The sequence below is a fragment of the Megalobrama amblycephala genome, linkage group LG2 (assembly GCF_018812025.1).
Source record: "Megalobrama amblycephala isolate DHTTF-2021 linkage group LG2, ASM1881202v1, whole genome shotgun sequence".
NCBI classification, from domain to species: domain Eukaryota; kingdom Metazoa; phylum Chordata; class Actinopteri; order Cypriniformes; family Xenocyprididae; genus Megalobrama; species Megalobrama amblycephala.
The window spans coordinates 14,050,333-14,078,322 of record NC_063045.1 but is presented as its reverse complement, the minus strand read 5'-3'; the positions used below and the strand labels follow the sequence as shown (position 1 = coordinate 14,078,322).

The following is a 27,990-nucleotide window of genomic DNA, read 5'->3' as shown; positions in this document are numbered from 1 at the left end:
TGGGGGGAACAAGGCAGGAGATCCTGTTCGCATCCTTTTCATCAACGTCTCTCTCCAGGCCCGGCCCATGCAATATTTATACCTCCTTCGCCTCGCTCCTCTTCAATCTGCTCCAGTATTTAAAGCCCTTGCTTTACAAGGGGATTTTGCTTCGCCGAAAAATCCGCCGTGACGATTAAAATCGGATCTGAAGATCTCGCCCTCCCACTCGCTCTCAGAGCAAATGCGCCATCAAATATGCAAGCCTTACCGACTCATCCGGCATCTCCTATGCATATCCATCAAACCTTGGGGACTTTAAGATATGATATCATATGCGTGATTGCATTCACAATTCAGCATTTTTGGTTGCTTTTTTTTCCAAGGGAATACGAGTTGAACTTAAATGCTTGTTGCGAGTCTTGTAAAAGTCATTCTTTTAAGCTGTCATGGTGTAACCCATTGCCAGACTTACCTTGAGTGTTGCCTTTAATTTAATGTCAAATATCTTAAATGAATATTGATAACAGCAGGCCTGAAGATTTCACCCACAGCTGTACTCGACAACATGTTGTAAAATAAGACCAATCGATATGACCAGTCAAGGAATTTCAAGTGATATTGGATTTTGTGCAATAACTAAGGTTAATCCTTTCAATTGTGAGTTTAAAATATTCTAGCTGACCCCAGAGTGAGTTTTTTTAAGGCAACCGTTATTTTAGAACGTTTGCCCTAATTGTTTCCATGGTGATGCGTCATGCTTGTCACGTAACACTAGTATCGCTATTTTGCTTTTCCTTTTTTATTTAAAATATTCATTAACTTGCTTACCATGTCATCAACTATCTGATATTCCTATTCTCAAATATGTGCGAGTGCATTTTGTTGTTTTAAAACCTTAATAAATAATCTTTAACTTGATCTATAGCGCAAGACAGGCGCCGCCATCTTAGTTTGCGCTGCAGTCCTGTCAGTCGGATATACAGCACATTAATTCATCAGTTTATCCCGAAATACATGCAGTAAGTGGCTGGTGAACTGGAAGAAGAACAGAGTAAACTTTATAGTTACTTAGGCCCAGAATAAACGTCAGCAAATTACATTTGAATGGATTGTTATTGCGAGACAGGCGCCGCCATCTTAGTTTGCGCTGCAGTCCTGTCAGTCGGATATACAGCACATTAATTCATCAGTTTATCCCGAAATACATGCAGTAAGTGGCTGGTGAACTGGAAGAAGAATAGAGTAAACTTTATAGTTACTTAGGCCCAGAATAAACGTCAGCAAATTACATTTGAATGGATTGTTATTGCTGCTTCCACCTATGTCTGACATCAGTGTGTATTTTACAAACTCTAAAAGTATTGTTTTACTGGTGCTTATGTGTATTTAAAGGTCTAAAACCATAAAAAAAAAAAACATTATGTGGCTGAAAACACTGCATAGTTGTGATATATGACAAGCGCTGAGCACGTCCATCTCGCTGCCAAAGCACGAAAGCACAGTTTGAATCCGGCAGTTATGTGATGTCACTGAATGTTCTAAATCCCATATGTGGGACCGTACCACTCAAAAGGTTAAAAAAGCCAAATTCTAATTTATCGGCCAATAGCTTTTAAAATAAGTATATTTGGAAGAGTACAGGAGCCCAAATCCCAGAAGCAACTTACAACCAAAAATCCCCAAAATAACCAAGAACCAGTATTTATAAACTTATTTAATACATTTTGGACTCCTATAGTCTCTATGCCTGGGCTGTCCCATCCAACTAAAGAAATTCATACACATTCAATATATCTATTTTAAAAACTTCTGGATTCAGCTTTTCCCTTATCTTAGCTATAAGCACTGGGCAAAATTCAATATCTGACTTCTAGTTATCTGTTTATTAAATGCCGCTCCATTTGAAAGCAGGTGATGGCGATTTAGCGGTAATCAGGGAACCGGCTTTACTGACGAAATGCGCGTGACAATCTCATGCGATATATCGTGCAGCCCTACTTCTAGTACAAATATAAATTAAAGTATACAAGACATTTGATGTTAGTTTGAAAGCAAAGCTCAAGGTAAGTCTAGCACTTACTCAATGACAGGTTAAAAAGAAGAATTTGTCTTAATTTTTGCATTAAGAGGGACTTTTAACAATAACAAGCCTGAAAAAACAGAGGACTTCTTTTTTTAAATTCTCCCCAGAAAAGAGAAACCCAAAATACATTTTGTCAATCATCTTATTACAGTAATAAACAAGTATGAACAGTAAATTACCAACAGTAATATTTTAATGCTGTCTGATGTTTTCCTAAATCACTTAGGCCCAGATGTAAGCATTCACAAGATGAAGATGATTTTACATTGACCAAATAAAATGTTTTATTTTCACCAGATGAAAAACACAATGTATGTGACAAGGCTTGTTTCACTTTTAAAACATGATCCATCTAAAGTGTTTAAAGGGATAGTTCACCCAAAAGTGAATTATCCCATGATTTACTCACCCTCAAGCCATCCTAGGTGTATATGATTATCTTCTTTCAGACGAACACAATCAGAGATATATTTAAAAATATCCTGGCTTTATAATAATAAGAATAAATCTTTATAAAGGTGTTTTGAAGCCTAAAATAAACGCATCTATCCATAAAAAAATAATCCATACGGCTCCAGGGGGTTAATGAAGGCCTTCTTAAACAAAGCATTGGGATTTGTAAGAAAAATATTCATATTTAAAACTTTATAAAGTAAAATAACTAGCTTCTGGCAGACGGCCGTACACATGGATTTGTGGTGGAGAAGTGAACGCTGACGTGACGCGATGACGAACACAGAAGCGCATAGTATAGAGCAAAACAAGACACCGGTCACGAATTAGAAGTCTAAAACAAGAAATTTTAAATAGAAATGTTGGAGGATTTTGATATAACAGAAGAAGAGCTTCAGTTTGTTGCACAGCCCTATTTGTTTAATAGGGTCGAAGCTTACGATACTCCTACATCCTGCGTCATACATTACTCATTTGGTGCTAGTCTACTTGTACAGTATGTGTACGGTCGTCTGTCGGAAGCCATTTACATAAGTTTTAAATGTGGATAAAAAACAAAAAATAAAAAATAAAAAAATCGCTTCACTTTAGAAGGCCTTTATTAACCCCTGGAGCCATATGGATTATATTTAGATTGGATAGATGCATTTATTTTTGGCTTCAAAACACCATCCCTTCACTACCATTATAATGCTTGGATTATATATCTCTGATTGTGTTCGTCTGAAAGAAGTTAGACATATACACTATATAATACATAATTTTCATTTTTGGGTGAACTATCCCTTTAATGAAGACTGATTTACACGCACAAGAACGATGCTGCCCAAATGCCCATGAAAAATAAAAAAAATGAAAATAAATAAACGAGGGCCGATATCCGATGTTCAAAAAGCTTGTATCGGCAGCCATTAATCAGCGTACAAACATTCAACCTCTAATTTGAATGTAACTCAAGACAACAATAATGGAGTTAGGCGATTGGAGAGAATTAGTCTGGGGGTGTGAAAAGGAAGTACGACAAAAGAGAGATTAAGAGAGAGAACGAGGAAGTGAGAGAGCAAAAGACTGCTAAAAGCAGCAGATTTCCAACACCTCTGTCTCTGGCACTGGAAACACATGATGGCTCCTGTGTGCAGGAAACGTTGCTTGTGCAGAGAGCAGAATCTCATTATCACCTCTCACCCGGCACAGCAGAGAGACAGCCGGAGCAGACCGCCGCCTGTCTCTCTGCGGGTGGATTGACAGACACGGGGAGATTTGACGGGGGCAGATGTGGATGTGGAAGAGGGCGACAGGCTCGTGCTACATGCTGCTAAGCAAGCAGGTGGTGAGTCAGGATGGTAGAAGCGGGAAAAAAAAAAAAACTCAAGTGGCTTTGTAGAACGGCTATATAACGAGATTACAAAGAAAGTTTGGCTAGACTGCATGTGTGTTTGTGTTTATGTGTGAGAGAACACAAACCTGTGGCTGAAACACTGGCACCGGTGGCTGCTGGCCTTGTGATTGGGCGTCCATTGTGACAGCAGCAGTCCCTTACACCCCTGTGAAACAAACAAACAAACAAAATAAGATACATCAACCATTCCCAGCACGGCTACAGAAACAAACCCTCCCCCCTCCGTGTAATAATCTCCAGCGAAGGTGGACGTGTGAATCTGGTAATAGAATTAGGGTCTGGAGTAGCACTCCTGACAATCACGCGCTGCCGCGGAAACGGCTGGCCTGCGTCACCTCGCCCGAGGAACCCGATCCAACGAGAACACAACACCCATTGTGTTAATGAGACCTATCAAAGAGCCATGGTCCTGAAGACCCTTCAAACTGAATAGTAAATGTCAATTGTTAAAACTTGAAGCCTATTCGTTGAGTGCTAGAAGAAATTTTCGCAAAAATATTCTTTGAATGCGTGTAATGAAATACAGTCACAATACTATACACCCACAATTACAGTTTAAGATGAGAAGGTATAGGACCAGGTCCACCACTGAAACTCAATATTATTATCAGTTAGATGATCTCTAAATTAGTCAATTAGTAATATACCAATTCATAATATCACTTATTCTGTATTCTTCTAAAATCATTATTTCCAGTAGATTAAGTGGAGCCTGGTGTTATTGCACATCTGTGTCCTGGATAGGTCAAACTGAAGACAAGTTGGCGGGCAAGAAACTACGGCAGCATCGGTTCCCTAAAACTGAAACTAACTAAATTAACAAATTGTAGTTGGCAAGTTTTAATATGGTTCTCATAACAAATCAGGTAAAAATCTGCACACTCTGTCCTCTAGACTGTTTGAAATGTGAGCGTAAAAATGTAGTCATCCTAGTGCACTTATCTTTTTTATTATAAAGCAAAGCACATTGTGACTCAAACTTAGAGCATGTTCAGAGATTAATTATTTAACCGTAATTATCGACATTTACCAATAACTGTTTCCGTGTAGTTAAAATCAGCCCAGTTTGTTGAAGATATTTTCCTGTTATCAATGGAAACATCAGTGATGACTTAACTTAGCTAGCTAATTAACAGCAATGAATAATGGATATTTTGTTTTCAAAAATTGTGGTGGTGTATTGCGTACAATGTGTTACTTTAATTTTTGAATAAATTCAATGTTAATTCAGAAACAGTGTACGTTATTTGGAAATAAATAATATCATCCTGATCTATAGTTATCCATTTTAGGATATTATATTAAATAAAATAAAATAAAATAAAATAAAATTATACAGCTTAACCACAAATGTCAACCCAAAGATTACTTCATTATTTTTTACACACAAAAACCAAACCTTCAATAACGACCGCCCATAGAGCACCTAATATCTGTTCGTAGAGTCTACTGCTCCTCGAAAGCCTACAGAGGTATTAATGTGGGCACAATAAAGCCTATGTGCAAGTAAGAAACAGTGAAGACGTGTTGTCTTTGCAGAGCCGACGATGAGAAGGAATAAATTAGGCCTGAGCTCTCGTCGGTGACAGAGAGCAAATACAAAAGATGGCTGCGTGCTTTTCTTTACATCAAGCCGGGAGATGGGCCTGTGCGTGCAGCAGCCATCAAAATTTTTAATGATTGCTCGGTTGTCACTTCACTGCAGCGTGCAGCTCCGGTGAGCTCGCCGTGTCCTCACTGTACTGAAGGAATATGAGCGAGGGGTTAAAAAAAAAAAAAAAAAAAAAAAAAACTCCTTTCATAGAAAGGCCATTTACATGTCGCTCACCGTGGTGAACGTCCGTCTCCGCGCGTTGTCAGGGCTGAGTGGATCGAGGAGCTCGAGCCAATTAAAATACCTCATGCCGGTGAACGGAGAAATGGAGCTGAAGCTGTCACCATGGCAAAATAAAATCAGCCCGGTTTGTTGAAGGTTAATAACACTAATTAAGCACCAACCCCACGTCTGAGATTTGAGTGGCAGTGCGAGCAGGACAGGGTTTGTTGCCACCGAAGATTTGTTTCTGTTTGCCATTTTTTCAGTTTAGCTAAATTTGTCTCCACATTAAGGACTGCAGAAACTGCTTGCGTGACGCGTTTTCTCTGGGGAAGAAACTAGTCGTTAAAGTCACACATTTAAACAGCTTCTCTACGAGTATGTAATTAGTATTGGTTTTTAAACACAAGAGCTTCCAAAAAGAGTACTTGCATAATACACTCTACGTTCTTCCTTTACAAAACTTCAAAAGGTAAGGTGAAAAATTCTGGGCACTAATTAGCAGTTAAAGACTATGTCAATGGACGCTCCTGATGGCAATGTACAACGCTGCTGTTGTCTCCCTATTATGATTAAAAAACAAACACAATTTTACCCACTTCTGTGAATCAGAGTGAAAAATCAAACTTCAATCATGCAGGCATTGAGTTTTAAACAAGCGGCAACCTCCCCCTTTCTCTCGTGAAGCCAATACGGAAGTAACTTAAACTGCGATTCATCGACTGGCCGCTAGGGACAGGCTCCAAAAGAGAGCAGAATCTCATAGAGTCCCATGTTAAATTGGCCAAGTTTATAGCAGAAAAAAACATGTTTACAAGTTGGTTCAAATTGTGGTTTTGGTCTATACTGCTATTTTTGCCCTTCATGACAACTCTGAGGGGGGTGAATTTTTTTATAACTTATCCGTTTAAATTATATTAAGCCTTAAAGTTCTGCATAATTAAGGGCGTGGTCACTTGAGTGACAGGTAGATTGCGCTGCTGTCTGTGAGCCGTCATGTTACCTCAGCTGCCGCTGAATTTGGCATCTCAGCCGTATTTGTGCTCGATTATTTTATACAATTATAAAATATGGCTTGCTGCATAATATTCGAGACTGATGTGTGTCTGTGTAGATGTGCATGCATGGGGAAGAGACACAGAACACACGTTGTTGGATCGTGGCATTGGCTGAAAGTTTTGGTTCTGAGATTTACTGCAATGACAATGGCGGGAGGATATCAAAATCCGACAGCACTGCTTGGATATTATAACTAAAACTGCTGCACTATTTTGAAAAAAATATACTTTGGACACAGGCTCATTTGTTTGTTAGATACGATCGCTGTTCAGATTGCATCCTTTCTTGAAGAACGATGACAGAGCAGATCATTCAGAAGAAATGTGACATGTTTTTTTGTTTTGCAATGGACATTCATATTTTACCCAAGTGCCACGGATTGGATTCATCTCGCGATCTCTATTTCATTATAAAGGTATGAAGTCCCATTTGATTTTCCATGTTGTTATTTGCACAACCAACACTACTGGTGTTGGAGCATCTATATCTTAAAAAACACCGTAGATTGACAGTAAACCTTTAGAACGTTCTGATGATAAAACTTATCTTCATTAATATTTTAGATCGTATCTTAGATAGATATATAGCTCCTTTGCTGCTAACATGGTCACGTCGAGCTAGGCAGGCGTGGTTTCAGCAACCAGTCATATCAGCTCAAACCACCTCCCCGCCTCTTTGCCCATTTTCAGTTATCCGGGAGTGGCGTGCTGTGACGCGCAGCTAAGATGGCCGCGGCCTCATTTAGGCGTCAAAACTGCTGTTCAGAACTCTATGGGTGACGTCACGGACGCTACGTCCATATTTTTTTACAGTCTATGGTTTTAAAGTGAACATGAAATGCTGTTAGGAACTATTTTACTTCTCCAATATGACATATTTCAGAGGATACAAATACAATAATTGTAAAAAAGTGGACTATTATACCGTGACACCGATGGATGGATGGATGGATGGATGGATGGATGGATGGATGGATGGATGGATGGATGGATGGATGGATGGATGGATGGATGGATGGATGGATGGATGGATGGATGGATGGATGGATGGATGGATGGATGGATGGATGGATGGATGGATGGATGGATGGATGGATGGATGGATGGATGGATGGATGGATGGATGGATGGATGGATGGATGGACGGACGGACGGACGGACGGACGGACGGACGGACGGATGGATGGAATTTAAGTTGGTCAATAATTCACTCTGCAGGTATATAAAAAGTAGAGATTGACTAATAAACGAGTTTTACGGATATATTTTTCCAGATATTTAAGCATTTTTCCATAATCAGGTATAGGTTTTGTTATATCGGATTCACAGATAAACTTTTGAGAATTGCATACAAGACCGCCATATTAAAGCACTGCATATGAGGGGACAGGGGAGATGAGACAACAATGGTGTTCAAAGGTAAAATAACTTGTCTCCCTTAAAGCTGCTGTCCGTAATTTTTGGCCCTCTAGCGGTTAATAAACAGAACTGCACGCGTCTTGCGGAGGAACATTGTAGCCGGAGCTACTTTTCTCCGTGTATGTCTATGGCGAGTCACGCAGTTACTGTGATACTCTGCGGCGAGTCCTACCAGTCCTACCATTTTATGGTGGATTGTGTTACTTATTTATGGAACACAATTACTGTTTACCATCTGCCGCTGGTTCTGTCGACAAGGACAGCTCCCGTAAACGTAAGTGTACGGGCCAACCAAACGACCCAAGAAGAGTTTGGGACAAGAGGAGAGAAAGAGCGAGGATCAATATCGGTGTTGCATTTTCTAGATGGAGAGAGCTTCGCGACAAACTTCACCTAGAAAGAGATGCCGATCTCGCTTGTGTTTTACTCGACAGGTGAGTTGTTTTGGTTTGTATCTTTACAGAAAATGTATGCCATTATAACAATCAACACGATTAGCATTATGGGGCATCACGTCTCTAGACCCGCGCAAGGACGTGTCTGATCCATAGTTTGATTGCGTCTTTGCATTGACTTTGCATTTTGCATTTTACTTGCGCAAATCGTTGAACTCGCGTTTGCTATGTATGCCCAATTATTGTGTTTGAATGTACACGAGTGTATATATTTGTTGAACAAGTGGTAATCGTTTTCATATCATCTGACTAAACAGTAATTAATTAATTTGATAATTTACTGTCAAACTATATTTGCTGTATTGTATTGCAATATAGCATGACGCAATATGTATTATGCAATAGTATTATTGATTTGAACACTTGAAACTGTGCTGTGTTATCACACCATCGAATTGGACAAATATTCTAACATCTATGACTAAAAATTTCGTTGTAAACCTTCCATTACTCGGGTCTAATTCAATATAATAAAACTATGACATCAAACACAACATTTATAAAACTTTACCTCATCCGTTAAATCCATGATTTATCTTTCCGTCTGATTGATGGCCGTCAGCGGTTGGGTAGAAGACAACAAATCCCATCATTCCAAGCACATTCTTAGCGTCATCAAACCACGCGATTGTTATTGTTTTGTAGTGCGCCCTCTAGTGGCAAGTCCTACCACCTGTACCTTTAAATGCTACATAAATGCTTGATATGTAGTTTAAACTTGGCGCCAAGAGAAATAATGATTAACTCACCGTGTCACGTAATCCGTCAAGTCATGTCCCAATAAAGATTTAACTTCACATGAATTAAATAAAACACCCATGAATGAGTGCATGATGGAGATAACATTTAATTCTCTCTCGGTTGTCTATCATAATGTCGTAGTCTCGTTCACTCACCGGGTTGATGTTCAGGAATGCTCCAGTATGGCCTTTGTATGTAGCTTTTAACAAGATCCACTCATTTAAAACTCCCTAAATTATATTAACATTTTCGATATAAACTTTATTTTGCTAATAAAAATCTAAATCATTATAGCTATGTGGAGATTATTATCTCAGCGAGAGAAGTTCTGTGTAAACAAGATAAAAGAAGCGCTCTGTCAGCAGGTAAGATATTTCATAATCTAGGCCAACAAAAACATAATTAATAATTCTGACAACATGCCAGATGAGATGGACTCTGTAATTTCTTATTTTTCGGACAATGTATGCACATTCCAGTGAATATTCAAGCATGTTCCATTCTCTTCACTCTTTAATCTATTAAACACATAAACCTTTTAAAACTGTAGTTTATAACGAATGCTTATATTCATGCAAAGTGGATAGACTCCCATGTCATTTATTTATGTTCTCCATTTGAAAACATTAGACTTTGAAAATGTATTATGCTTTTTGTTATTAATATTACTGCTGTTATAAATAAAAAGATGTAACTGGGAGCACTAAGCTACGTTAAAGTAGTAATGTTTATTTATTCATGCAGTTTTATACCTTTTTAAAATGTATTTATTACTTGTTATTAAAAAATACACTTTAGTGAGAGTGCTTTTTTTTTTAGACTATTCATTGATGAACAAATGTTTGATGTATCTATTTATTGATGTAGAACTTGTTTTGTATGCAAGTGAAATTACAGTAATTACAGTATTGAAAAAAGTGTTAAACCAGTTGTTCAGTTCAGTGCTGTTGTTATAATGGTCAAAAAACAGAAATAAAACAATATTGGTTCTATATACTTATCAGGCACATAAGCATGCAAATAATCGGTTATAAAAAAATAAATATTGGCCGATCACTCTAAAAAAGGTATTTTTGACCCTTTGGTACAGAGCCTGCCTGGCATTTGACCGTGTCGGCACAAGATGGGTTGCTCTCATTGATGGTTAGTTCTACTTCAGTTTCAAGCAGTTCAGATTGAGGCTGGCAGCATTGCTGCTTTGATTGACCTATTCCGTGTCAAAAAGACTTCAGGGCATCAGCAGTTTCCATCCCCAGCCCTTTGCCAACACCCTCATTAACAGAATCAATTAAAAATGCCACATGATATCAGCATACAAGCACCCAAACAAGAATGATTACAGGAGTCGCATCCTCTGGAGATGACTGTATACACATGCATGCAACACATTTCGACAACACCCAACTGTCTAGAGAAACATTCATCTGTGTTTTTTCCACTGGCTATTTACGGTGTCCACGTGGTTTACAGCTGCATTGCTTATAAAATTAACATACTGAAAAGGGGCCGCGGCAACGACTAAGAAGCTATACATAGCTTAGCATGACAAAAAGGGCCATTACGTGCCATGATGACAGTAGGCAACCTACTTGAAGTAGAGGCCTGGGAGCTGACTAACAATGTAAGCGGCAGTTTTGCAGCATAGTCCCATACAAAGGCTTCAAATTTTGAGCTGTTTCTTAACTCGCTGCATTAAAATTAAGCAGCATTAAAATTATTGAATGCAAAATATTTCTTATAACTAAAATAAAAAAATGAGCTGTGGCTTGGTGGTAAAGAATTTCTACACGTGGAAACATGGTGCTCATGTTAGAAATTTAAGTTTGAATCCAACATTGACTATGTTGACATGTGCACCAATAATGAGATTATTTCCAATAATCAGGACTTCATCACAGTAAGATGTTTACATGACACAAGCAAACCTCTTCACTCTTGTTTACACACAATTTTCATTCTCTAAAAAGTGTGGTTATTTTTACCACCATTATACAAATGAACAAGTCAGATACAGTAGAAATGTTACTGGCCACTGTTTTATTCAACTTGCATCAAATGCAAAACAGATTTTCTATGGACGTATTGGAAGTTTATTTGGCGCCATGATATCACATCCAAACATGTAACTGGGTTTGCAAACGCAGCATTGCTTTCTTTGCACTGTGTCTGGATGAAGATACAGAGCAGAGACTGCACAGCGAGTTTAGCTTTTTGGAGTGAGGGAAAACTTGATAATAATGTCATGGGGTTCATTCATGAAGTTGGCATCTGTGCACGTCTGAGGACATGCACACTTTGGTCAGAGCGGTAATAATGCGATTAAGGGGTTTACATGCCTACATATTGAGAATTAAATTGATCTACACCACTTAGTTTAATATTAGTATCGTTACTACTAGGGGTGTAACGGTTCAGTACGTACCTCAGTTTTGAAGTCATGGTTCGGCATGGGTACAATACAGCAGGGGGAGAAACCTTTTTTTTTTTTTTAATTAAACACTGAACAAATTATGTCTTATTCAATTATAATTTAAATGTTCTTAAGGATAAAAAAAAAAACATCTCAGCTAATGCTGTATACTGTGTAGCGAGCCCTTTCTTGCACATTACTATCATATTAAAAGGTTACAATTAACAAGATCCCAAACTATTAAAATCAGTTGCCATTTATTTTTAGATATAATAAAACAACACTCAAATAATAATAAAGAATTGTATGTAACCATGTAAAAGGCAGTTTTTGCAATAACTTCTATATCTAATTATAAAATTATGTTTCTCCAATTCGTTGTTGAAATATATTCATTTGCACAGTGGCTGTCATAACTTGTTTTCATGACAGATTTAAACATACATTAAAAAATTAAGACATCACTAACAGGATAAGTAAAATATAATTAAAATGTAGGCTAATACAGTGCATATTTAGCAAAAGAGTTCATTTCTCTTGCGAACTAACAAGTTGTGAACACTGAATGGCTTTCTGAGGTAACCTAAATGTAATGCTACGTGACATTGTTTACAAGCTGTTTTATTGACGTCTTTCTGCAGTTGAATTACTGATTGAGCTATTACACAAGACATTATACGTTTCAGTAAGTTGTCCTGTATCTTTCAACATACATTCAGAAGCTCATTCATGTTTATTCTGTAACTAGTAGTAAAGAGAGGCATCTATACAGCGATCAGTTACGCCACATCAAAAAGCATCAAAACAGCATTTATTGTTTGAATTTCATGATAAAATTGCTGAATAGATAGAATTTGAAAGATGACACTGTTATCAACAGTAACAAAAGTCACAGAGCTTACTGCGATTATTGGTGGCTAATGCTGGTTAAAAGTGGTTAGGCTACAGTGCATTACTGCGCATGACCCCTTCTGCATTGGAGTGTGGATCGCCTGTGACTGACTGTATTCGTCAACTGATTGCAGGCACCGAACCGTGATGTCCCTACCGTATGGTTCGTGATGAATACATGTACCGTTGCACCCCTAGTTACTACGATTATGAGCTTAATCGCATTAGTTTTATCGAAGTATTGCGTTTACATAAGGGAAAGGTAAATCGCAATATTGCCAAAATCCATTATAATCCCATTATGAGGGTGCGTGTAAACGCACTCACTGGAATATTCCCAATCCTAGGGCTTGAAAATTTCAGAGTTGCAAAAAACATGGATAGAATAGCAGAATCCAGTTGTAAAATGGAATTTTGTGTATAACATTGAATGTCACTGTATTTGGCAAATTTTGGATGAATATTAAATTTAAATATGACGTCTGCATGTTTCTGCATGTCTTTATGAATGAGTTTCATCTACTGCACACACTGAGGCATGCGTGAAAGTTTGATTTAACTTGAAGTTGAGACAGATTTTTACAATGCAGAAAAATTTAAACTTTGTCTTTGAGTAAGCAACATGAAATATGTTGCTTAATATCAGTTAACTTTTCTCACAATCCTATCTCTGATCTTAAATGCTTAAAAAGAACAAGCTAGAAGTCATCATTATGCATGGGTGTCCTTCATGAATCAATAAGGCCTTTAGTTATGTGGAAATTATGAGTAATTGGCAATTTTACAAGGCATCAACTCCTGGAGGCTGCAGTGATTTCATATCAAATTTCCATTATGTATGTACTGCATACTTCTTTCTTTGAAGCAGGAAAAGTTAATCAAAGAATAGATTCACCCAGTGTTCCCATGTCCAGAATAATACAAGTGGACAAATCTGAACCCATCGATAGCCTAGCAAGCACAACAGGGCATCTTAAGTGCTCATGTGATGGCAGACTGCCCTACATGTCTTAAATTCCCTGCTTCTTGACTATTTTTTTTTCATGCATTTTTTGTGGATCAAGGAGTCTGGATGTTAACTGGATTCTGGACTTAAATTAGCCTTTGCTCACAGGTGTTCGTGCAGACCAGATCATACGCAAACGAATTCAAGAGAGCATGAAGGAAACGAAAGCCAACGGTAGAAGAGCGTGGTATGAACAGCACATGAAAGGCCGCTTTGAGCCTGTGAATACAGTAAAAGCAATGGCCATGATTATAAGAATCCTTTTTATGACAGCGAGACTGATCATTAATGATAGAATAGTCGGAAATTAACAAGGACCGACATTTGCACGTTTATTTTAATCAGTGCTGGAAAGAAACATGAGCATAGAAGTGCAAGTCGCCATGGAGAAGCTCAAAACATGTTTGAAGATTCAGGATACGGTTCTGTGGATTATGCAGCTATTTAACCATGCCGTTTATGAATTTTAACGTGTCAGAGCACTTTTGATCTACTATTTGACTAACTTGACAATTAAGATTTTTAACACAGTTTCATTCAAACATTAATCATTAATGTTAATAATAATAATAATAATAATAATATATAAGGCTGCCTCCGACTCTAGTTGACTAGTAGACATTCATTTAAGCCATTAGTCAACTAATCGCGTTTATATTATTTAATTACTTAAATATACTGGGGGGCAGAATATATGCCTTGCGGTCAAGAACACACATAAAGCCTGCCACAAAGCACTAGCAAAAGTAATGATTATGACTGTGTTGGAAAAAATAGCAAGTTTATTATTATAAAATAACATTTAAATTGTTTATTAATAAACTAGTGCTGTCTGAGTCAGGCTACGTCCATACGAAGCCAGAGCTTACCCTATCGGATCTTTTTTTTTTCCTCGTCTCAAAAAATATCCGCGTACAACCACTGAAATGACTCAAAACGATGTAGTATACATGCCAGACCAGTATGTGGCGCTGTAATTCTGCCACAGAGATACACTTAAAGCAGTGAAGAAGACTTGGAGCATACGCATAAACCTTGTGCGCTGTATACAAACTTTAGTAAAGCTTAGAAATAAGGCTTTATTTTGGCTCAGTAGCTTCTGCAGCACAAACACAAGCATGTAGTCCGCTATTGTTGTTGTTGTTGCTGTTTTGTGCTGTTAGCGGTGTCTGACTAGGGTCGACGTGGGGTAATGACATCATCGTTTCACAAAATATACGGATAGGTTGTACACACGAAAACGAAAAGGCGGCGTTTTCAGATTTATCCACTCTGGGACCCGGTTTCTTCTGGATTCCGTTTTTTTCCGTTTTATTTATTTTTTGACTCCATTTTAATGGTTAAATTAAATTTTAGTAATCAAAAAGCATGTCTAATTAATTGAAATAATGAATCTTGTCCAATTTACCATCAATTAAATATAAGTTATGATAAACGTTTTATTCTTTCCCCTCAAATTTTATTTTTACCAAATTCTGTTTTCTGGATTCCATTTTAATGGTTTAATTCCATTTTAATAATCAAAAAGCATGTCTAATTAATTGAATTCCTAAAAACAACAATATTTGTTATTTTTTTCAGAAGTTCTGTTGTGTATTTAAATTTTTCTGGCAATCAAATGAACGCATACCATTTAATTTATCTTTTAATCATGAAATTAAACTTTTTTGTCAAACAATGTGCTGCACAACAGAGCTTTACTGTTAAAATTAAAACATGGAAGAAACACTGAGATTATTGTTTAAAAAATATATTTTAATAATTTAATTTTTTGTTAAATTAATTTAAATTCTACTGTACAACAGTAATATGTTTCTATCAAGTTAAATCGAACTTTTATTTTGACGGTTTGCCTAGAGCTTTGAGTTTCTCTGTGTTTATGACGGTAGTTTTCTCAAACGAAGCGGTTAAATGCTGATGAAGTGACTTTCAGAGCTGCTCTGGAGATGAATTTGTGCATTCATATAGTGAGGCGACAGAGCGAGCGCCGCATGTGCTTCAGCGTGTGTCGCCCCCTAACGAGTGTGTGAGGTAAATGAAACTGCGCTTCCACATCATTCATTTCAGAGGCACAGGTATGCAGGATTCATGTTTAAATAGTCTTTTTGTGGTTTAATATTCACAGACACTAGTCTATATCGCGATTTAATTTAAGTGTACTGACCTGCTTTTAATTCATTCATCAAAAATTTGACAAATTCCGTGACATTCCGCGTTATATAGTAAATTCCGTTTTTATGAATGGATTCCGCAATTCCGTGAACGCAGAAATTATAGGGCGCTATATATCTGCAGTAACGCACCAATGGAGAGAAATGCACCTTTCATATCCATAATCAGAAAGTATTTGTTTTGAATTGGTTAGTTTAAAAGTAGACATTTCAAGCTTTCTATAGATATATTTCTCATGTCTGTGAGGCAAGTAGCCTATACACTGAGTTTCAGTTTATTTATGTGACACGCTCCAGTTCACGGAGACCGAGACGGCAGAAAGTATATTCTGTTTCTTTATTTTACAAAAGCACAATATTTAGTTGTTATTGTGAGTGTATAACAAAAAGAGTAGACCTTTTACAGTTTGGAATGATGTCTGTATGACAATTTTAAGTTTTTAAGTTGACCGTGATCGCGCCGGCACCTCTACGTCGTGCAGTAAAGCACGCTATACTTTAGCTGCCTTCCACACTCCGCACGAACACTTGGATATATATAATAGCACACATTTATCTAGGTTAATGTTTAATGTTTAACGGCCATTTAAAGTTGCCACTACTTACACGTTTCAAATGATAAGCCATATTTGAGGTCGATGGATGACAGGCGAATGTTTGGATTCCTGCCCGACATATTGTAATTACCACAAGATTATATAACTATGCAGGATTTAATCAACGTCAGTATTAATTGAGCCTTAAACAAATGCATATGCTGCACAATGCTCATATGCACTGCTGTATTAATGTTCAAATATTACAAAGAATTTCATTAATCTCAATGAACATTCAAGAAGCTTTATGTAAAACAACAAATGCAGCCTATTTTGTATAATATCCTGCAAGTATACAAATGCCGCACCCCACTAGTTCATCTAAAGGGCTGTTTTCTTTTAGCCTGCAACGACTGCATTTCCATAAGGAACCAAGTCTTGCGGTCTTGAGGGAGTCTGGCCCGGCCATCCATATTCCTGCTTGGCGCCTATTTATAGGCCTCCTTTACATTTTTCACTTTCACATTTTATAGGGTAATGATTATTTCTCAGCGGAAGTAAATAGCACAGCATAAAATGGCCTCTGCATGTGAGGGCTGGCTTTGATTTATACCCACACACAAAGTAGTGCACAGGCCTTTGCCTTTAATACCTGACTTTATTTTACGGCAAGTCTCAGAGGAGCGCACTTTTGAGAGCACTACAGATGCCCTACCTCTCTGCTTTGGGGTCGGAAACCCGCTACAGTAACGGCGTGCGAGCGTTTGTATCTCATCCAAGTCAGGCTCCTTCAATCATCACACACACAAACATTCGAAGCGGCGTAGGAGGCTGGAGTGCGTGCAGGTGTAATGATCCACTTCACGTATGCTTGAGTCAAAAGGACGTGGCTCAGAGGAGCTGGCAGGGCAGCAATAGACCCAGGCCACCTCGGCCTCATGCCTTTTGTGTGCGTCTTCTTGAGGGCCAGTTTGATGAATCAGTTCTGGGCTCGGGCTTTTGTGAGTGTGCTGTCAAGCCTGCAGGTGCTTTATAGTGGAGGGTCTGAGAGGGAACAGTTAATTACCCAGCAGGGGCGCGCAGCTCCCCAAACGCTGTTTGATGTGCAGAGCTTGAGCGTGGTGAAGGGAGTCCTAAAGTGATGCAAATAATCCATTAGAGGTAACTTGACTAGCCTGTTGTCTGCGCAAAGATGACCGATTTGAATAACACAGGATGCGGAATAAACATTTTATCCAAATGCACTGAAAACATTTAGACCTCGGTTAATGAGAGGATTAATGTTTATTGTTATGTATTTTTTAAAATCTGTTGTCTACAATGATTTTACAGCAACATTTTCATTTACATGTAAATTAAAAACAGGTAAATCATTATATATAAGTCGAATTAGTGATCCGAATCACTAATTCGACTCAAAAGATTCATAACGCTCTGAAGCAGTGTTTTGAAATCAGCCATCACTAGATATTGTTAAAAAGTCATTATTTAGTTTTTTTGGCGCACAAAAAATATCCTTGTCGCTTTATAATATTAAGGTAGAACCACTGAACTCACATGAACTGATTTAAATATGTTTTAAGTACCTTTATGGATCTTGAGAGAGGAAATGTCATTGCTCCCTATGCAGGCCTCACTGAGCCAATCATCGGATTTCATCAAAAATATCTTAATTTATGTTCTGAAGATTAACGAAGGTCTTAAGGGTGTAGAATGACATGAGGGTGAGTAATAAATGACATTATTTTCATTTTTGGGTGAACTAACCCTTTAAGGGCTTTAAAAATAACCTGTAAGATTAAGATATAGTTAACACGTATAGTTTAAAGCAGTGTTTCTCAAACTGGGGTACGCGTACCCCTGGGGGTACGTGAGGTGACAAAAGGGGGTACGCGAACAAAATGCGGAGTAGTTAATTTAACTCTACCATACCTTAAAATAATATTAAAAGCATGTATTTCTAACTGACAAAATGCTGTAAATCCATTACATTTAATCAAATTACCTCATGTTTTGCAGTCTAAAATGACTGCATCCACACAAGCAGCATGCATATGATAGATTGCGTGCAGTCTGCTGCCTTAAATCGCGCGACAACGCACCTTTGTAAAAGTGGGGATTTAGCACTCGCATGAAGAACAAATATAGACACAGATAGTGGATTTATATCAATTTAAGACTCAAACTTTCTTCGATACAAAAACATACCTTGTGTGAGTTCTTGTATTTAATGTTGATAACGAGGAAGAATGCAATTGTACCCAAATATCCACATGACTGCAAACGTGCATTATTATACAACAGGTCAAAAAACAAAATGTACATTTTAAACACAGTACTGTCAGTATTTACTCTATTTTGCAATGAAAAAATATTTCTAACGAAAACCAGAGCAGAACTACAACACACGAATGCGGCTTTGAACGAATCGTGAGAGTCAATGATTCATTCACAGCCACTTGCTTCGTTACTGAATGAATGACTCGATGACTCACTCATAAAAACTTGACTTGCTGCCACCTACTGGGAGTTTTAGTTTAATATTTAAAAGTATCACTTCGTTTTACCATCATTGCATATTTCTCTATTAAACATTTTTTATTTAAAACATTATTTATTTTATAAAGTTATTCATAAACGTAAAAATATGCACTGGAAAATCAATTTAGGGGGCTAATATTGTCTCTTAATGGAAAAGGTGTGACTGCAGTCGAAGTGGAAGAGAGGGGGTACGCAGAAGGATGGGAATCCCTTCAGGGGGTACTCCACGCTAAAAAGTTTGAGAACCACTGGTTTAAAGCATCTATCCCCATCAGATGCTCTGAGTCTGACAGATTCATGTGCTGACAGATACTTGCACTGTTTAATGCATTTGTGATGTGGCGTCTTCCTCAGCACATAACTTACATTTCACAGGTATATTCTCCATCTGTAAGTGTTAGAAAGTCATGAAAATATTTCCATTTGTCTGTCAGGAGTGGACGAGCCTTCTGCTAGTGAATCTTCAATATAGACCTCCGTGAACGGGCGCCGCCGCACACGTGCGCCAAACAGATGGAGCACGATAGAATAAGATTGCTATAATTCTGACTAAAATATACATTTTGCTAAAATGTTTGTTGATGAACAATAAATGTGTCATATGTAAAATTTTAAACCTACAAAGAAAAAAAAAAGAAAAAAATATTTTACATTAAAAAAAAAAAGTGTATTTTTATGACAGCAGTAACTGTAAAGTAACTATTGTAATGGGGTAATTAAAACAGCCAAGCTTATTAGTCTGTGCTTTTGTTTTTATTTTCATTTTTAATTTAGTGAATTTAACTTCTGCTTTAAAAAGCATTATTTTTATTTTTATGTTACATGTTTGTAACATAAATATAAAAAATAATGTTTTATGTTTGTAATGTTACAATGTTAGAATGTAATGTAATTTTCACTTTTTTTGTACATAAATAGTGTGCCAGATTACATGGTTACATTCACTACATTTGTTTTAATAGCCTTCAATTTGAACATTGTTCGTAGGACATTAGGCAGGATGTGAAATAAGATTTTTTTTTTAAATCCAAATATAAAAAAACTAGAAAATATTAAATTTGGCCAAAAAAATACAGATATGATTTTTTTAACCATATCGCCCAGCCTGCTTATAAAATAAAATAAAATATATGTAATATTTTGTATGTATAACAACAAACACTGCGGTCATTGTGTAAAAAGTTCAAAATGAGTTTATGCAACTGCCACTAAAAAAAAAAAAAAAAAAACTGGTGATGTCACTCACCATTAATAGACTGCCTAAATGAGGTTCAACTTGGAAAAAAAACAACTGCCCCTGTTTGAGACTGAGAGAAAATTGTTTTTGTCCTTTTTCAAAATGCAGGTACCAGTTGTCATGGCATGTTCTATGAGCTCTTAAAAACATATGCCGAAAATGAATGGACATACCAGATCACTATTCTGTGACACAAACACATTTATAAAGTCACTCAACCGAGAAACAGAGAATAGATGACATACGGCACGTCTTAACACCAAGACATTTCACTCTAGAATAAACAATGATTTTGATGACAATCTGGTCACGCAGGTTGATTTGAATGTGCCAAAGTCACAGACCAATGACAAACTGCACAGCACAAAAACTTCAAACTCACATTACAAAATATAATTTGATAGGTCTTTCTTTAACTGAACAAGATGCACTGAGAAAAAACAATGAGTTGTCAAGTGAATTGATGTTACTTCCTGATTGACTTCTAAAGAAAGCACAGCATAAAAGACATTAATCTGAGAGATCTCGGCTAGATCGCACCTGCAGGCACCAGTTTTAAAAATGTCTTGTAAAATAACAAAAAAAAAAAAAAAAACAACAAAAAAAGTGTCATCAAGACCAGATTTTTGGGTGAAAAAAAAGCTATTTTCATGGAAACAAAAGCTCTGATCTGAAAGGTGATACCAAATGAGATTCTATGGAAGCACTGCATGTACTTTTCCCAGAAGACACTGCAATTCAGTGGAAAAAAAAGTTCAGTGGAAAAAACTGCTCATAAGCATACTTCTTATTCATTGATACTTGGGGTTAAAAGGAAATATAAGTAAATAAAAAATTACTATTTTACCCAATATGTGTGCAACATTTCATTCAGTACTACAAAATATCCATTAAAATTATAAAATAGTTTAAATCTAACAAGAATCTAACAAAAATGTTTCCTAACATTTGTGCAAAACAATTCAAAATGAAAAAAGTTCAATAGATATATACTGTTTTATCCAATATTTGTGCCCAATATTTCACTGAATATTTCATATTTACACACATACAGTATACACATACATATATTAGGGATTCCACGATTCTCAATACAATATTGAACCGTTCGGATTTGCATTTAAATTCCTGTGCATTTTATTTCTCTCCAAATGGATTTTATGCATGGTCACTTTCGCGTTTTTCCTGAGGGTGCATACATCCAGTGCCGTAAGCCACTGTTCCTTATCTAGACTAGAGGTGTCAAAACGACTGAGGAGAAGATGACTTTTTAACATCGCTGCTTACAAAAATGTCCCTGGATTACTGTAAATGATGTCCATCACATTGCGAGGCTGTCAGCTGTCACACCGTGCAGTAAAATGGAGAAGGGCAATAAACATTTCAAGTTACATCGACGACTCTGAATGTGAGTATTATGCTACCATCTACTAGCAAATCTATCTAAAAATGCTGGATAACGGCAATAAGCCCTTCGTTCTTCGCCACGTGACGTGACATAGGCATTGGATACAGAAATTAGTTAATAATCCGCAATCCCCACAGAATAACAAAAAACACTCATGTACCAAGCCATCAGAACTGAACCGAAAACCATGGTTAAAACAAAAAAACAAAAAAAGGTATGTATTGAACACACACACACACACATATACATAGTATATGTAATGATTAAAAGCCTTATATTCTGCCTATGAATTTAGAAGACATCAAGGCTAATATTTCACAGCCAAAAATTTCAAAGAGTGAACAAATGTTTTCTTGCATGATACAACTGCTTGTTATTTGTGTCCTGACGACCCCTGGCTGTACCCGTGACCCTACATGCAGCAGACCCCATCTCACGTGGTCTAATGAGGACTAAGCCATGTCACTGACCACAAAGTTCTCCAGCTAACCTCTGACCACAACGGGATGTGACAACTTCCACTTCAGGCCTAAATTCCTTTTATTTGCCGCAGCCAGAGGTCAAGGCCACCAGCTGCAATCACGCTAATAGAAGCCTACAGTCCTGAATATCCCTCCATCTCTAGCTCCTAGGCCCTTTCTTCTCATTGTGTGGAGTGGCTAAAAGTTTGACAACGATTTCAGCGGCATCCCAGCAATCACTGAACGCACGATACATTATTACCGTTATGCTCTGTATCACGCAGAACCAAAACAACAGATGTTGATCATGCTTCATTTCTCTAGAATATTCATGATGCAATAATCGGACGCATATCATAACACGTTTTCTTCTGCGGCCTTTGACAGTTCGTCAACATCACAATTCAGTCGAGGAAAGAAACATTTTGTGAGTCTAAATGATACAAGCCAATTAACTATTTCAACACCTTGGTCATGCAAAGAGATGTGATATCTAAAAAGTACTATAAAAACCATGTCAAAATTGCAATATTACCACATTTTCTGGTTCACTCAATATAAAAAAAAGTATAAAAAGAAATATCAATCATAAAAATGAACCAATAAGTGTGTGCAACACTTCACTCAATCGAAAAAAATATAAATTACAAAAGTTTAATCTACATAAAAACTGTACTGTTTTGATCAATATTTTTATTCTATACTTAAAAATATCAATTAAAATGTTCAGTCTACATAAAACTATTTTACAAGGAATTAGCAAAATTACATATTTTCAAAGTCGCCTACTTGGTAGGTTGCCTAAACAACTAGTCAACTTAATCTGTCTAAAGGAAGCCGTGTATAATATCTGCAAAATAGTACAGATAAAGTCAACCTTACTAATCACTAGTGGCAATTAAGTGTCAAACAGGAAGAAAAAAAAAAAAACAAGGTTCAGCCATAATGATGGAAGGTTGAACGGAAGTTACCAAGGGGTTGCTCAGTGGGGCCGTTTATTGATGCTGGTCGTTCCTGCAGCGAGGAGCTCACAGAAACCCTGAGAGGTCTATTCTCCACCCCACCTACCATTAGGGACTTCCCTTTCTATGAACCCCTTCTATGCTTATTCATCAATTGCCCTTCATCTCTTTCATGAAAATACATCTGTAAAACTCAAACCATCTTATACCACTATCAGCCGTGCTTCTTCCCCAGAACACAGAGCAGAACTTAAAGAGAATGTCTTTGGTGAATCTTTAATAGGGCGCAAAGGATCTGCCCTTTTCATGAGATACAAAGGTGCTGGGAAAAAAAAAAAAAAAAAAAAAAAAAAAAGCGCTGTAGTTGTGCGAGGATCGTAGAGCTTGCTTTGCTCTGTACTGTATGTGAAGACTTATGCCCCAATCTCAGCGATTTTACCATTGAAGACTGCTGCAATGTTGGTGCCCTGCCATATTTCCTAACATCGTAAATGCGAGTCGTTCGAACAAAGTGTTTGCAAACACAAAGTTGACCGGTGCAGTCTGACTCACAAACAAAATAGCTATTTTTATTGAATCAAAAATATAAAGCATGAGCATTGTAGTCTGATTCATTAACAAAATTCTCTTATGAACTAGTTCTTTTTGATCAAAACAAAAACATACAGTGCATCCAGTATAGTGCAATTACTGAATCAAATGACTCTTTGAGCTGGTTCCCTTAATGAACAGTTAAAAAAAAAAAGTGAAATGTAATCAATCTCAAATCCTGAGAGACATTGCAAAATACACATTGCATTTGAAATACTCAAAAATTAACCTGAATCAAACCAAACCAGAAGCTTGAGAATTAGAATCAAATCGGAAAATCAGTTTTAACATACTCAGCCCTACTGAATACAAATAAATCATAAAAATATAGAGGCTTATTAGCGAACAAAAGCATTTTAAAAAAGCACAAGACACCACAGCAATCCACAGACTTTAAAACAATCTGCCAGTTTCAACATGACAAACTGATTACTGATCAAGCTGGCAATGATTGTTAAATAAATACTAACTTTTCTTCATAAATCATGATCCAAATATCCAAATTGGCTACTTAAGCTACAGTTCTGCCAAAATGCCACTCCTTAAAGCTGATTTCTGATCAGTAATGTTATTCATGTTTTTGAAAATAAAATTATTACTTCAGTTACTCACGTCATTGAGGTCTACTCAAATCCACCAGCAAAGGCAGCAGATATAAGCTTGTGTTTCTACTGCTGTTGTACTTTTAACGGCTGACGAACGGTCACGACAAATGGCAAGGTTAAAAAAAACACTTTGAAGATCAGAACTGTGCATTTAAAAACGCACTTGGCCTGTTAAAAACCAGTGAAAATCCTTGCAACATCAAAACATCAATATCAATGAGATTCCCTGGGATATTTTTGGCCGAAGCCAGAGTGAAAAAAGCATGGCTCAGTGCACGGTTTGACCCAGAGACCTGGAGATAGTAACGTGACAGACTCCTTGTTCAAAGAAACTGGCCTGCTTTCATCTCCGGCTTTTTCCCGAGCCGCACTGGCCCAAGCCATCTGCTTTATTCTAATATGGGGTTTAAAGATGCTGTTTTTTTCAAGGCTTCCCAAGTACGATAAACAGCCTTTATGTAGCTCACCCCTGTTTACAGCATGCAGTATGCTGTGCTGTAAAATATTCACTGTTAAACTGTCAACGATGCTGGCCACTCGCCCGGCCTTCACAGTATGGTGGCACTCGCCCTCAGTTTACGCCCCCTCGGCCCCCCACCAATGCCTGCTCGCAGCGAGGCCCGGGAACCGGCCCACTTCTCGAGACCTTCCAGAGCAGTTCAAGCACCCCACGAGCTTCCAGGCTTGGCATCAGGCACGTGTAAAGTTTTTTTTTTTTTTTTTCCACTGCCCTGCAAAAGGCACTGCCAAAGGTTTCCGAGTTCCAACTTGGCATGACTTCTGAAAAAAAAAAAAAAAAAAAAACACACCACAGCTTCCTCCTGCAGCTCTTGAGCCGGCTGTTTGTTTCCCTGACTGATTGAATGCAGAGAGTAGGGTCCTGTCGCAGAAGATCCCAGAACGAGGGGGTGTTACGTCTCACTCTAGCCACAGACCTCGACAGGCCTTGGGCCGAAGAAACTCAGCGGAAAGCTGATCAGTGTTAGTATGCCAGGCTGGCGTGCCCAGCTATTTGCAACACTCGGGTATTGCGTATTAAGAGAGACAGGCTTTCAAAACACACAGCCTTTTGCCTTCTCTCCGTGTCATCCTGTGTGAAATATTAGGTGTCGTTTACAGCGAGGACGTAAGAAATGCCGATAGCGACCCATACGAAGAGACCGAGGTTGTTCTTCTGGATCACAGCATATATTTACTACAGTTTTCTCATATTTCATGACAAAGCTGTCAGTGTCTCTATTACTGTGTTTACAGTTGCATATGCATAGTGTAATTATGCTATGAAAGAGTTCATTTCCTGAGGAAATCTAAAGCAAACGAGAAGAAAAGGGATGACAAATTTCACAAACACATCTGTTTTGGAGCATGCAAAAAGAACAACTCAAATTGTGCCAGATCAGCCTAAAATACAAGTCATGATTACTTGCTGATAATGACAATATCATAAAAACACATACAAGGACAAATATGAGGGTCAACTAAATGATATACTCTAAAACCAAATGGATTCATTAAAATCTCTTCAATAGCGATTAAAATTTTAAAATAACTAATAAAAAAAAATTGTCCTATGTATCATTTGACCCAAGAATCTGGCGATACGATACGCATCACGTAGGGCTGGGACAATAAATCGGGATAATAATCTTGTGTCATAAAAGCATTCTGAGGTGCAAGTACATAGCCAAACGCACAAGCGCTCTTCTTCGTGTGCATTTGAGCGTGCGGTTAAAAACTAGCCTAGGGCGCCATCTGCTGTTAAAAACTAAGCACAGAATTCATTCAAGAGAGAATCGCTATGCATTCAGAAAATTTCAGAATCGATCCACGAATCAAGATGAACCGATTTATTGTCCCAGCACTAGCATCACGATACAGGGGTTACGATACGATATATTGCAATATATTGTGATACTGTAAGAAAGGCAAAATACTGCGATATTTCTTGTTTATTTAGGAAGAGTAATTTAAGAAGAAGAAGAAAAAAAAAAACATATGCATAAAACCTAAGCAAAAACTTTATTTAATCAAAACTGCAGCATTTGCATTTATATAACACTAATATAATTTCGTTTTTGTCAAAGACTATGCCTGGATTGGATTCAGAATGATGATTAAAATACAGATTGAGTAAATCGAGTCCATCAACTCCCCAAAGCTTGCACAGTCCTATTCCTCTTTGTGGGTCGATATTTCATTCAGTAACATTAGGCAGTTTTGATTTGTTTAATGTTGATGACTGAGTTCTTTAATATATGTATATGCTTATATATGCTGTCGCTTGTTTCTGCTTCTTCTTCACCTGTGTTTTGATCAGGAGACTGAGTACTCTTTCAGAAGATGCGTAATAGCGCCCCCTACCTTATATCAGTGAAAACATGGAAAGACGGAAAATTCTGTCAATGGCAGGGAAAGAGACATTAAAAGACATGAAAAGTTATTAAATTTTTTTTTTTAAGAATTTAAGACCTATTGTGTAACAATGCAAAGATTATAAACTGACTCAAGAGGTCACATTTCTGTTAATCGGCCTACTTTGTGGTTTGAGGTTGCTGCTAATATCAGCCAAATACCATTTACTGATTTGCATATAACATGCTGCATCCCAGTCCGTAAAAGTATGTATTCTTTTTCCAAAAAACAACAACATTCTATTGAAAGTGTAGCAGAAAAGTAGTCAAGTTTTGGGACATACTACCATGTCATAACTGTGTCTTTTACTAACCCCATTGTCGGATAGTTCATGTCACCGTAAACTGGCCTATCAATCGTCACTTGTCACAATGTCCTCATTCACACATTTCAGGTAATTAAATTCACACAATTCTTTTCACCCTTTCCATCATATTAAATATTGATTCATATATTTCTGTAAAAATATATCACTTCTGTCACAAGAAAACAGTAACATCACTTGTATCTATGCCATATATGGAACCTTGAGTCTCAATAAGACAATTAACAATAAGAGTTTTGTCAATATTAAAAAAAGGATTTGATATTAAAAAATTATGTCATAATTTACACACTCATGTTGATTCACCCATTATGAATTCCTTTCTTCTGTGGAACTCATCAAAATATATTAGGTAGAATGTTGACGTTCATTGCATAATCTTTCATAAAATGTCAGTAAAAGGTGTGTCATTCTAATTTTTGTTTTTCCACAGACAGGTTTGGAAAGACATGAGGGCTAGTAAATGAAAACTTTTGGGGTGAAATATTTGCAATAACAAGCCAAGAAACATTATATATCAAAACTCGAAATATAGCAGTAGGCAAATTTTGTGCTGATTCATTGTTCAGTTAATCTGACAAACACTGACTCCACAGTAATTTCACTGCATTTTTAAGGTAATGCATTGCATAAACTTCTAATATCTTCTTGGACTTCTAACATAATAAAAATAGAAGTGACCAAAAGACGTGATAAAAAAAAAAAAAAAAAAAAAAAAACTTTCCCCCGATTCACTCATATCATCGTAAAGAATATGACTGTGAATGAGGTTCATAAAGAAAACAAAACAAGTACCAACGCGTTACTGTCAAGAGCTGGAAAGTGTTGCCAACGTAAGATATCCCTCACACTCTCAAATGAACAACTTAGTTATGATTTTCAAGAGGAGGAACAGAGGATTAAATAACTTTGCTATCTGGTTTTAAGGTTATTTGGCCAATGTCAGAGTAATTAGGAGTGAATTTCTCTTCACATGTCTACTGCATGTGTCACACTGACAGACGTTAGCTTAGCCTAAATGCTCTAAC

At 37.2% G+C, this 27,990-nt stretch overlaps 1 protein-coding gene across 2 annotated transcripts in view; it reads right to left on the bottom strand.

Moving 5' to 3' along the window:
• The window catches only part of nek7 (NIMA-related kinase 7), an 80,267-nt gene that overhangs the window by 51,643 nt on the left and 634 nt on the right, over nt 1-27,990 (bottom strand). For both annotated transcript variants that reach the window (XM_048182907.1, XM_048182906.1), the window contains exon 2: nt 3,983-4,062. In XM_048182907.1, coding sequence (XP_048038864.1) covers nt 3,983-4,036 — 54 coding nt within the window. In that variant the 5' untranslated portion in view covers nt 4,037-4,062. The remainder of the gene's footprint in view (nt 1-3,982; nt 4,063-27,990) is intronic.